A 13,056-nucleotide genomic window follows, 5' to 3' on the forward strand; every position below is an offset into this window, starting at 1 on the left:
GTCACAAGCTGGCAGAGGGTAGATTTAGGCTAGATATCAGGAAGCACTACTTCATGGTCAGGGCGGCTAGGATCTGGAACCAACTTCCAAGAGAAGTGGTGCTCGCTCTTAACCTAGGGGTGTTTAAGAGGAGGCTAGATGAACACCTTGCTGGGGTTGTTTAACTCCAGTACTCTTTTCCTGCCATGGCAGCAGGTCAGGCTCGATGATCTGCTCAGGTCCCTTCCAGCCCTACAAACTATGAAACTATGAAAAGTAAACTCTCAACTGTTTTACCTGGTAACACTAAAACCATGGTAGGCCATCCAGATGAGCCGGAAAATTTCTTTAGTTCTATCCAAGAATTAAGATTTTCATGAACAGAGGTTTGCTTTGGTCCAAAACCTGAGTTCTGAGCAAATCTAACAGGAATTAACAAGCGAAGTACATCTTCTGATTGAGCAGTGCCACATTGTGTGTCAAACTCTACTGTCATCCACCTGACACATTCTGGAAAAGTTACCTAAAAACAAACAAGAGTCAGAAAAATCACTCAAAGATATGTAAAAACCTGAAAAATTTAAGTACAGGCAGTCCTTGACTTACAATGTTTTGAATTACAATGTTTCAAAATTGACACCGTTTCAACTTTAAGATGTCAGTTTTAACTTTACAACACTTGATCCAATGCGATGCCACGCCAGCGAACAAGTTCGCTGTATTGTTCATCTCCCTGGAGAACATCTGTCCAAACTTCTTCGGATACTTTATTTAAAAAAGCAGGCAAGACTCCAGAAAAACCTGCAGCCAAGACTCCTGAGAAGACTCTAGCCAAAAACCCTTCAAAAAGTCCAACCAAGAGTCTTTCAAAAAGTCCAGCGAAGTCACCTCAAATAAGTCCTTCCAAATCAATATGATTGCTATTTACAATATAAATACATTAATGTAGCTATATTACTCCTCTATAATTGATCGAGCACACAATTCTGGGGTATTTTTGGTGAAAATAGGGTATTGGCCCTTGGTTCAGGAACCATCTCCCCATTTATAACATTGTTTCTTATGAGAAAATTGGTTCCGAGTTACAACATTTAGACTTAAGATGTGGTTTCCATGAACCAATTGTGTCATAGGTTCGAGGACTGCCTGTATCCTTTTAAACCTTTATTTAAAAATGGCTAAAAAACAAATATTATAGATTCATGCTAAGTGTGGAAAACTACTCTTCAACTTCTCATCCTAATTAGACTCCTTAAGAGTAATTTTATAGAGATCGATACTCTATTTTCCTGAGTACCAACTTCTTACTCTGGCATCTCTCAATCTTTCCAGGGCATCTCCCCTGTCAAATCACACTGAAAAAGTATCTTGTGCTCACCTTTTAATCCATAAATTTTTCCCTGCTCCAACATGCAATATCCATCTAGTTAGAATTCATGCATTTTAATAGTTCACTATGCTAAATTTGCCTAATTTTTCCCAAGGTTACATTTTTACCTTTCTCTCCTCAGAATGCCACTATGGGACAGACTTTACACTATGCAAGTGTTTACCCTATATAATTACTTGCCTTGCTGTTTGGATTTCTCTTTATATTACTAACTACATTTCTTGGACTTGTATTGCTTGGTTTAGAGTTATAAATTAGTGGAGTTTCCCCTGCCTCCTCCTCCAAGCTACAAATATGTACTGCAGATTTCCTACTCACTTATCCAAATCTCTTTCAAAAGCACCCACCAAAACAGCCTTCTGGATAAATGAAATTGTTCAGAAAAAAGTGAAAACTGTAGCATCTTATGAGGCATTATGCAAGTTAACACATAATGCATGAAGTCAAATCATCCAAGTTTAACAGTACAGATATTAAATAGTCAAATTTAAGAATGTATTATATTGGTGTTACTCACACTTCTGCCAGTGAGAGCCAGATGAATGAGGACATGGGTATGGGGACAGTCTGCAGACTGAATTGGGCCCTGATTCTAATGCAGCAGAGGGGCGGCAGGGGGAGGGGGGGGCAAATGGAGGCAGCATGGGGTCTCAGAGCCTGATCCTAGTCAAGTGGAGGTGGTGCTGGAGCCTGCGCCACCCCCATCCTGCCAGGATCCAGTTCTGGGATTCCACATGGCCTCTACCCCAAAGGGATCAGGTTCTGAGGGATCATGCTGCCTCCTCATGGCTGGGATAGGGCTTCACAGCTCCACACTGCCTCTGCCCCACTGGAATCAGGCTCAGAGACCCCACACCACCATACCTTCCTCCCCCTCTTCCTCCCCATGCATCAGGATTGGACCCCACACCACCATGTGTGCCCACTCTAGTGCACAGGGCCACAACTCACGCAGACTGGATCTGGCCTGCAACCCGGGGGGGCTGAGCACCGTTGTATTATACAGTACCAACATATATAAAATAGTAAAACAAAGCATGTGGATAACCAAATCACACATGAGATGGCCAAGCATTTGGATTACAGAGAATGTACCACGTATCTTGGTTATCTGAACTTGGTTATCTGGATCCTTGATTAGAGATGCAGCAGCAGCCACTAAAGACATCACAAGTCTTTTATGGAATTGTTTCATTACTGGTACTCATATTAAAATAAAAGAATCATATATAAAAATCAATATGCATGCAGTGCAAACACTGTGCTCACACTGCCGACAAACTAAGCAACAGCTTGGCTGCTGCCTGCAGCTCCAGGGAAGAGAAGAGCATCACTCCAATTGGTGCTTAGTCCCATAAAAGAAATCACCCACAAATATCCTTGCCTCCAACAACTTTAAAGATGTTCTTTGTCTCTCAAGTTGTTTTCAGTATATGCTAGGAATTAAAAGTTGCGTACAGACTTAGGAATGATGCCTACCTTATAGTGCGTAACACAAGCTGGTTTGTAGGGGTGTTCACTCTCTATGACAGAATAGTGATTAGAGGTAGTGCAAGCAGACAGCCCTTGTTCAGGCTGATTTCCTGTGGTACTGTCTGTAGACTGATTGGGATTGAACGCAGGAGGGGCATACTTCTGATTCAGAACAGCTACAGAGGGAAGTAACTGTTGTACTAGGCCAAAGACTTCAACAGCAACCTGTATCACAACAGTATATGAAAACATTAGCTGAAATTGCATAAAAATCCTTACAGTTCCCTACAGTGCTTGTTCTGAATGGTCTCCATCTTAACATAACTTAGTTATGTGATTTGTTTTACAGTTTTGCATATATATCACTACAAAAACTTCTGACTGACCAAATATCAAAGCATTTACTTCAAATAAATGTATATTCCAGAGAGAAGGCCAGGTAAAATTTTACCTTATAGACTAATTAATTCAGATATGCATAAGCTTCTGAAAATATTTTGTCAGAATTGAGCTATGGCTTAACAAAAGTAGATTCTCATCTCCGAACCACTCTATAAGGTAGAACTATACTCTGCCTTTCTGTCTGACTTCACATTCTCATGGCTAACTACCTCTATCTACTTGCAGATTCCAGAAAGAGTCACAAATAAAAACAAGCAATAACAGTTTATTCCCAAATAGTTTGAGCATTAATAAAAAAATTTTGATTGTAAAAACTAAAAAGCAGAATTTTAAATGTTGTGGAATGGGCTGTGTTTCAATTTTAAGTGCTTCTGCTTAAAGAACAACCCAGAAGAAAAACCATTACAATCAAGACATATTAGCTATTAAATGTAGTAGTTCTCCATAGTAGTAAACCAGCAATGTTTCCTTTAAAAAAAAAAAAGGTCTCTTGAAAGGTTTTATAATCTGCTCCAGAAAACACTAGTCATGTAAAGCATGTTCTTCTATGGAACAAGTGACCACATCTTTGGTTTGCTTTGTAATTAATTTTGTTCATTAAATTTTGTTTATGGTTTGAATGCTTGTTCCATATTTGAAAAATGCACACTTGAAGGACAAAATATATTGAACAAAAACCTTTTATTTGTGTACATTTGAGGCTTAATATAATTCTATTTCAGAAAGTTCAAAGAATGGCTAAAGTTCTAACATTAAGGAAGTTGCATGGAGAAGATGCAACACCCTTCCACTTACATTTTCATTTAGAAAGGAAAAGCTCCACTTTGATTATCAGTGTGACCACATGTGAAATGAGGATGGCACAAGATGATAGATGTACCCTCATATAATCAAACAAAACTGCTTATGAATTTTACGTGTCCAAGCTTTATCCTTCATTACCTCCATTTGCCTGTCATCTCTGCCCTATTTTACTTCAAATACCCAGAATAACTTCTAGTGCAACATACGCCATATTCCCTGTCTCCTTCTTTAAGCACCGACTTATCCATCTTTGTCAAGAAGCATTTTAAAGCTCTAATTGTCACTTCTTACACATGGTATATTTTGTAAAGCAAGTGTGTCAAAATAATTAAAAAATTGAAGTAAATCTACATGATATATTTATGTGATCCCAAGATACTTTTCATTATACAAAATTTACATTTTCATTTCAGAAATATTTCTATTCCTCATAATTAGAGGCAGTGTACCTCCTAACTGTGAACTGAACTTGAACTGTCATGTCTGTCTGTAAACTTGGAGTGGCTTCCTAGGAAAGGAAGACCTGCTCCTCGGGTGTGCACAGCAGCTGTTACACTCTGTTGCATGTATATAAGCCTATAGCGATGGAAGTGAACTTCACTGCTTGGTCCAGTGTTAACCCTGGATTGTGGTTTTGTAGAGTAACAGCTGCTGCACCTCCTCAGCAGCAGCTCAGCCTCCCCTTTTGAAACCACTTCAGGTGTACCTGTGTGTACCTTCGTCCACTCCCTGAGCCTCTGGACAGGCTGAAACATTGCCTTTTACGCAGCTCTGCTTGTTAACTCCAACAACAACTCTTCCACTGTTAATTAGTTTGGCAGATGAAATCAGAAAAGGAACTGAAATAAAGGCTTTGAGAGAAAGGAATGGAACTGTTGCAAAGAAGGAAATGAAGACACAAAAGTAGAGGGAGCATGCAAAGACAAAAAGGAGAGAAATAGAAAAAAGGCAGAAATAGTACTTGCCTAAAGGGAAGCATAATCTTTTCAATGAACAATACTGAATTTAACAAAAACAGAGTGAATAAATGCTCAGTTCCTATATATTTACCATTTGAAGCCAATGAAAACCTGCCAGCTGTGGATTCAAAGGCAGAGCCTCTTGAATTTATACCCCAGCTGCCATGGACCATAATTGAATTTGGGGCAAAACTACCTTAGATCTAAATTTTGTTAAGTAGTGACTTTATAGAAGAACTAGTTGTGGAAAATCAAAATAATCTAGGATGATGTAACCACAAGTTGATTAATTTCATTTTAAACTCCAGGAAAGGCAAGAATAGGTTCACAGCAAAGGTTTGAGAAATCAAAAGGCTTAATTTAGAGAAACCAAGGCAGTTAGTTAAAGAGGTTAACTGCATTCAAGAGCTAAGAGACTTGGATGTCTAAGTGACATGGAATTATTTCGAGACAAAAATACAAATATAGTCCACACTCAAGCAAGAAGAAAAAAAAATTGAGCTTTTTGGCTTTCCTCTGTGGTCCACTTTCTAGGACTATATGAATATATTTACTGAATTGCAGGCCACTTCAGAAAGTAGGGGAGAGGAGCATTCTAGGGTGCTGACAGATGTGGAAAAAAGACAGTGTTTTACTGGAGGAGGCAGCATGTTAGTTCAAGCCGGCTCTGCAGGGTCTGTGTAGGTACGGCACTTTAGCAGGGCTTTTTGGAACTTTTATCTAATAGCTGATTCAATCACCTATGTACTGAACAACACAAGCAGTTAGGTGTGCAAACATCAACACGTGATTCACAAGATAAACCAGAAATTTCCCATAGGAATCTAGACTGTCAAAAACATTCTGACTTGCTGTAGTTTTTCAGAAATCTCTGCAGCAGAAGAACTGCTCTATTATTTTTATGTATTCAAAAAAAAAAAAATGAGTGAAAGCTAAAAGCTGGCATTTTCTGAGGTGTGCCTTGAGTCTAACAAGTTTGAGAAACACTGTTCTAAGATGTCAGTTTAGGCTGAAGTCAGGCAGAAAGCAGGGTAACACAGCTTAGTATCTTTCTTTTTCCCTTGTCTCTTCCTATCCATTCCTATGTGCGGCGTAGGATTTATTTATTTATTTATTTTTAACACTAAAGGGCACCTATACACGTGCATTGAGGCTGCTCCCATATGCTGCAATCACAGCGTGCTGGAGAAGACTTGATTAATTGAGTTTGCCGGACTGTGGTAACTACCATGCTCCAGCAGAGTCCAGTGTCACAGGTATCTGCTACCCTGTGTTGAAAAATGGTGGTGAGGGCACTTTAAAGCTCATTCGACATGCTTTAGGTAAAGTGCCCCCGCCACCATTTTTCAGTGCAGGGATACCGATACACGTGAGGCTCCAGGTGCTTTAATTAGAGCATCTCTTGAAGTCACTGTAATTAAAGTCCCCCCCTCCCCAAGCACATGTATAAATGCCCAGAGAGCCTACATTTGATATGGGGCATTTAGTGCCTAAAATGTGGGAAAAGCCAGAATGTATATTCTATTGGACAAACATGTATTTATTTATTTTTTTACATGGCTGCCTGAAAATATAGGACTGGACTCAAGTCTTCAGGTGGTCCTTCCAGTTCTATGTTTCAAAGTTATTTTTACATGGAAAAGAAGGAAAACACATTCACTCCCACTTTAAGGCATCTATGAACCATTCTTGTTACCATAATGGATCAGGGAGAGAAAATTCCTAACATGTACAAGGTGGTTGTGTTACAAGGCCCTAATGTGTTAAGTGGTCAGCAAAATCAAGATTTTACAAGACAGGCATATACAAAGGACAAAAGAGTACCTTCCCATCTGCAGCTCTCTCTTAGGAACAAGTTGATGCTTAACGTACCTTGGGAATAGCTGCAGCTACTGGTTCTATGTAGGCTATTATAAGGGGAAGCAGCATTGAAAACAGACTGGAAGAACTGAGCAATTCTGGAATGTCTTCAGCTGTAGAAAGAAGTAATTAAGAGTATTTAGAAGCTATTATTTTTAATATATGTAACAAGCTGTGAATAAATCAAGTTTTCCCAAAGGTTCCTGTACAGCAGGAGTCTGTAAGTAAAATTTGAGATACATTTTTAGTAGATGTTATTTTCATTCTAAAGTACACCATGATCCAGAGTTGGCTTAGGCTCCTGATGCATGTTAGACTTAAGACGTGATAAACAAGTCATTCACATTTCAAGGAGTGATCTGGCCACATATTCATTCAATTAATAGCATGATAAAACCAGAACTAAGCGACAAAGTTATTACAGAAAGTGTGGATAATTTTATCTTTGGTTCTTATCATGCCCTTAATTGCACATGCACCCAGTGCTCCCAGCCTCCAGGGCACTTCTGTGCATTTCAGAGGGTGGGAGCACTGGTCAGCTGTTCGGGGGTCTCAGCTGGGAGAGATGACTGGGAGCCTAAATCAGCTGATGGAGCTCCCAAATGCAGGAGCGTATGATGTAACCATGCAGCTGGGAGTTTCAATCACTGTCCATCAACTGACAGAGCTCCCAGCCACAGGAGTGAAGATTGGCAGTGCAGGGAGAGCCCAGGATTATGATCCCAGGCTCCCCCTGCATTGGCAATATGACATTATCTGATGTTCAATTCCAGAATCATACCTCCTGCAATGCAGGTGGCATGGCTGAGACTGGGTATCAGATTCCATCATGCCATCTTTTTAATGTCTGTTAGTGAACAGTAAAATTCAGTTTGGAGTGAAAGCCCCATTATAAGTATTCACTATGTAATCAAAGGCTTCATGCATTAGAAGTGATAGCTACTTTCAAACTTGTTTTGTAAAGGAATGAAAATGGTTTAAATACAAATAATATAATTAATTCAAAACCAACTTACAGAAAGTAATCTTTTAAAGTTAATTAATCATTATGAACTAATAAAGAAACACCATGCTAATAACATTTTATGGCCAAATTTTAATATATTAACATGAGGATGTATTATGAAAATATTCAAACACATTATCTAAAATGTTTTTGATAATCAATGCCATGAGAGTAATACAGTGGTGGAAAGCTTATCTAGTAGTTCTGAAACGGAGCTTGATAAATTTAACACAGGGTTGTATCAGTAGGGATCTACTGAAATTGTAATTTCATGGTTTTTGCAGAAAACGCTGAATTGGGTGGGATCTGGGAAAAATGGTGGGCTTGCTGCAAAAAAAACCTTACTGAAAAATAATATGATGGCTCCCTAGAGGGAGCCAACAGTCCTCATGGCTGCTGTGACCCAGCCATGCAGCCTGCCTGTGGGGAAGGGGGGCTGTCAGCATGAAAGGCTGCTGGCAAGATGGCTGCAACCTCTGCCCCTCACTACTGATTAGTTGAGAGGGCTCGCTCTCGTGTGGCCCCACCCCACTTCACCAATCAACTGCATGACCAACAGACCTTGCAACCAATCAGTGGCGAGGGGTGGAGACATATGACAGCCCTTGCAATCAATCAGCACCAAGGGGTAGGGTCACCAGGAACATGGGGAAGTCCCACCATGCTCAGCCTGCAAAAATGGCAGCTGGCCTCAGGATCTGTCCATTAAATTGGCCAGCCACCTCCTTGAGTCCCAGTAGACCCCTATGTATGAGGTTACCTAGAATCGCAGAATCTGCATTCAGTTACCCCAGAGGTTTCTTTCAGGTATGCAGCGGTGTAGGTTGTGGCCATGTTGGTCTAAGAACATAGGCAGACAAGGTTCTTTGGGTAAATCTGATATATTTTATTAGACCAACTCAAATAGTTGGAAAAATTCTTCTTAGCAAGCTTTAAGGAATAAATGCCCTTTGCCAGGCTGAGGAAGCTTCTGCAGTTGGCATGTACTCTTCCTGGATGTAGGTATTTATATAGTGGATTTCAATACCACTGATATATAGTGGATTTCAATACCACTGATTCACGTTGCCACAGAATAAAAATAACTTTTTATTACTAGAAGTCTTACCATCTACAGCAAGAGCTCTGTGCAACAGGTCTTTGGCAGAGCGTACCACAGCACTCACAACAGAAAGAGCTCTGCTACAGTTTTTATCTTCTTCATTAGCTTTGCTTAAAAGCTGCGACTGTAGATCTCCATCATACTCGCTCCTGAATAGAAGAGTAAATTGGCATGACTTCATAATATAAAAATAGTTTTAAAAGATGAGTCCATATATTTGATTATTGTGCAATAGAGTGACTTAGAAACCAAGAAATAAGAACTAAAGTCAACCCACATAATGACAGAACACAGGTGAAATTTCTGGGAAAACACTTTTCGGAAATTTTGATTTGAAATGAAAGATGTACTGAAGCTGAAGTAGTATATTCCTCTGGTTAGAATCTTTTTTCAAACCTATATATTATAGAAATGTAAGTAATACATTACTGTAGAAAAACCCCCCATCCAGTTCATCATAGGACTGTGTCAATAGCAATGTACAAACCAACTTCACTTGGTACTTTTTAAATTACTTACCTCTGAGAAAGAAAAAAAACAGTGCTTCAGAAAAATTGTTCTTTTGTCCTACCGGATTTATCTAATGCTAGAGGGGGTGTGTATGCCTGTTTGCTCAACTTCTGTGGCACTGCAAGAGCATTTACAGTGCTACAAATATTACTTCTGTCCAGGGCTTCTATCAGAAGCAGCGAACCTGTGGCTTGGGCAACCTCTGCATGTGGCAGACTGGACAGGGAACAGGGAAACAGTGACAGATTGGGCAGGGAGCAGTAAGCAAAGAATCAGTCTGCAAGCAGCCAGATAACCAGGTGAAAACAAAAGTAGCCACAAGAACTGTCAGTATGTGGCTATATCCAATAAAAAGTCACACAGTGTGGGAATACTACAGTATTTACTCAAATCCAAGATGAGGGTGTGTGTGTGTGTAGCTTCTCATCTTAAATTCATATGGGGGGGGAGGGGGGAGGCTAATGCAACTCCAGCTCTAACCCCAACCTGGGGCTGGAGCTGCAGTTCCCCCTGTCCTTCCCCTGGCTATGCAACAGTGGTGGTGGCAGCTCCAGCCCTGGCTCTGGGGCTGTGGCTGGAACGGCCACCACCACAACCCCAGCTGCATGCCCAGGCAGGGGCTGGTGCAACTATATGTTCTGTGCCCAAGGTTGGAGAAGAGCCAGAGTCAGTGCTGGAACAGAGGAGTAAGTGGCAGCAGGGGCCAGGCAGCAGTGGATCCACGCACAAGGGGCTGGCAAGTTGCTGGTGCCAGAGCATGCAGGCAGTTCAGGAAAGGAGGCGGTAGGGAGCAAGGAATGAAGTGATGGGAGGGATAGGGTCAAAGGCCACTTGACTCCTCCATCACCTGCCACCCTACCACTGCTTGCCAGCTGCAGGAGGGTACAGAATGAATTTACGATGACCCTACAATAAGTTAGATTCAATACAAGGAAAATTATGACAAACTTCTAGGATTTCCCATTAAAATAATCTAATTATTGGGAATCATCTTAAATTGAAAGTTCTCTTGAATTTGGGTATATACAGTAGTTCTAAAAAGATTTTTTAACCCTAATCCTCATTTTCTCTTTTATCCTTTGTGACAGAGGTAATGATCTTGACATCTGAGCTTCTCCACTGATACAGACATCTGTTTTCAATGGGCTATCTACAATGATAGCTCGGTCTTTTTTCTAGGTGGTATGATTAATTTTAAATCCATGAATGCGTCTCTTCTGTTGTCAACTTATGCCACACTTCATCCGATGTTGCCACATTTCATCTGCCCACCTGCTTAATTTTGTCCAGTTCTTCAGTTTTAACTATCTTTGAGTTTTATAAATCTTGTCATGTTCACCACCTTCTGCAAATATACTACTTCTGTCATGTTAACTATCTCATGTCGTGTATCCCTTAGCTGCTTTCTCTTGATCTCATGCTTGATTTAGTTTCTTGAATAGGTTTTCTCTGAGTAGGCTTTTTTTAAAAAACCAAATGATTATCAACTATTTCTTCTCAATCCAGTATTCTGCTGACAAGATTAAAATTCTTATTAGATATGGAGCACAGCATTTTTCTGGAAAAAAAATTGCTGGCTTATGCCTGTTATCTTACTTAGTTATCTATTATTTTAAACTATAAACAATTTGGTAATGAAATAATTTTTTAAAAATTTTCTTTGGGTTCTTGATTCTTTTAGTTCTTTAATTCTTTTTACTTCTTAAGATCTATTAGCAACATTTAAGAACATAGGTGCAGTTACTTCTTACAATCTTCCAATGTAGTAAATACTTTTAAAAAGACATTATAATAAATTAGCACTGCAACTTCTTCATACATGAGCACCTCCAAACCCCAGAAAAACAAGATCTGGTCTTGATGTCTAATTGCCATCTTAGCCTTCAAGAGCACCCTATTTTTGATCAACTGATAATTGTTCAATTTACTTGTGCAAGCTACAGCTACAGTGACTATCATGGATGACTGCAGATTCTGGTGCACAGCATCTCTTTATTGTAGAGGCAGGGAGAGAAGCTCCTATACTCAGGTGCTGTCGTTTTTTAAACCCTGTCAGGCTGGACACCCAGCAAATGAGAAACAGTTACTGGATACCTGTGAAATGTTACTTTAATGAACTTTTAAAGTATCATATGGAAAGGATGTGGCAGAATCATCTCTTGGGTGGCATTCAATTGACTTAAATACAAGATCTTTCTTTTTCTTTCTGTAATGCCAACCTCTCCTGTATACTCCTATATTGTTTTAGAGTAAGTGAGATTAAGAGTCTATAAACCAGTGGTGCTCAACTTTTTGCCCCTATGGGCCATATAAGTGGTACAAGGCCAGTCTGCAGGTTGGGTTGGGAATTAGGGGCTCACCACCACCCTCCTCTCCCACTTCCTGCATTCCACGATTGGGTCCTGAAGACCCAGCACCACCCTCTCCTGCCCCGTGCATGCCAGGATTCGTTCCTGTGAGCCCAAGATTGGGTCCCAGAGGCCTTGCACCATCGCTTGCATGTTGAGATTGGGTCCCTGGGGCCCAGTACCACCTTCTCCTATTCCTCGCTGGGATCGAGCACTGGATCTAGTGTGCAGGACCTGGGGCTCCCTATGTGTCCAAGGATTTGAAAGCAGAGGAGTGGTGCCACCAAAGGACACAGCACTGCAGGCCAGAAGTTGAGCTCCCTTACTAAAGATGACAATTTCATTATGTTATACAATGCAATTCTTCCAGAAATAGAGGAAGTTCTCAGTACATAGCTCCCAACTAGAAGTGATTCCCTGCTCTCAAAAAAGGTATTATGTCCAAGGAATACAGGCTTTTAAAGTCAAACTTAAAAAAAAAAAAAAAATCAGTAAGTTGTAAGTCAATGGACAAGATATGAGAACCAACTTTTCACTATGGTTGTCATATCATGGACAGCAAATTTGAGATGATGGTGAAAGAGACAGGGACAAATCAAATGCCCTGGAGAAGAGGGAGAGCCTGTTACCGTGAAAGTTGGTCATCTTCAATAAAAAAAACAACACAGAGTCAGAAGAAAGCAAAATACAGTTCTGACAGAAGCTACTATTCTCTATACACAATCTACACTTCTTTCTGGTACTTCTCACATACAGATGCGGTATTATTATTATTATTCATTTTTTAAAAGATCATTTATGGAAGTATGCAAACCTGTAATAAAGAATCTGTGGAATCTGTCCACGTGTTTGGTTTGTGCCATTGCTGCTCAAACTACATGTGCTGAATGTAAATGTCACACCATCTGGACACTGGACCGTGGTCATTCCTCCATCTCCATTAGCAGTACGGCTCCCATAGTTTCTAAGGCGGACTGCATATTTCACATTTTCCTTTGAAACAAGAGAACTTTGTAAGAGAGATATAGAAAACATACTTCACGAAAGTTTGCAGGATTCAAATTGAAAATATAATTCAATTATATTAAATAGAGATGTATTTAGAATACAGAAGAGTACAAGCCTGAAGTACCACATTTACTGAATTCTAAGACAAAGTGCCCCTCATTTAACATAGGGATAAAAGACCCTCATCTTGGAATTGAGTATGAGGTGGTGTGGGG

The 13,056-nt window shown here is 40.1% G+C and overlaps 1 protein-coding gene across 1 annotated transcript in view; it reads right to left on the minus strand.

Moving 5' to 3' along the window:
* The window catches only part of MYCBP2 (MYC binding protein 2, E3 ubiquitin protein ligase), a 336,755-nt gene that overhangs the window by 144,039 nt on the left and 179,660 nt on the right, over positions 1–13,056 (minus strand). Inside the window, exons 37-41 of the mRNA XM_019523825.1 lie at positions 12,648–12,826; positions 8,982–9,124; positions 6,880–6,980; positions 2,849–3,067; positions 277–502 (exon numbers count right to left, since the gene is read on the minus strand). Coding sequence (XP_019379370.1) covers positions 277–502; positions 2,849–3,067; positions 6,880–6,980; positions 8,982–9,124; positions 12,648–12,826 — 868 coding nt within the window. The remainder of the gene's footprint in view (positions 1–276; positions 503–2,848; positions 3,068–6,879; positions 6,981–8,981; positions 9,125–12,647; positions 12,827–13,056) is intronic.

The sequence above is a fragment of the Gavialis gangeticus genome, unplaced genomic scaffold (genome assembly GCF_001723915.1).
Source record: "Gavialis gangeticus isolate Ggan-Ray unplaced genomic scaffold, GavGan_comp1, whole genome shotgun sequence".
Classification (NCBI taxonomy): domain Eukaryota; kingdom Metazoa; phylum Chordata; order Crocodylia; family Gavialidae; genus Gavialis; species Gavialis gangeticus.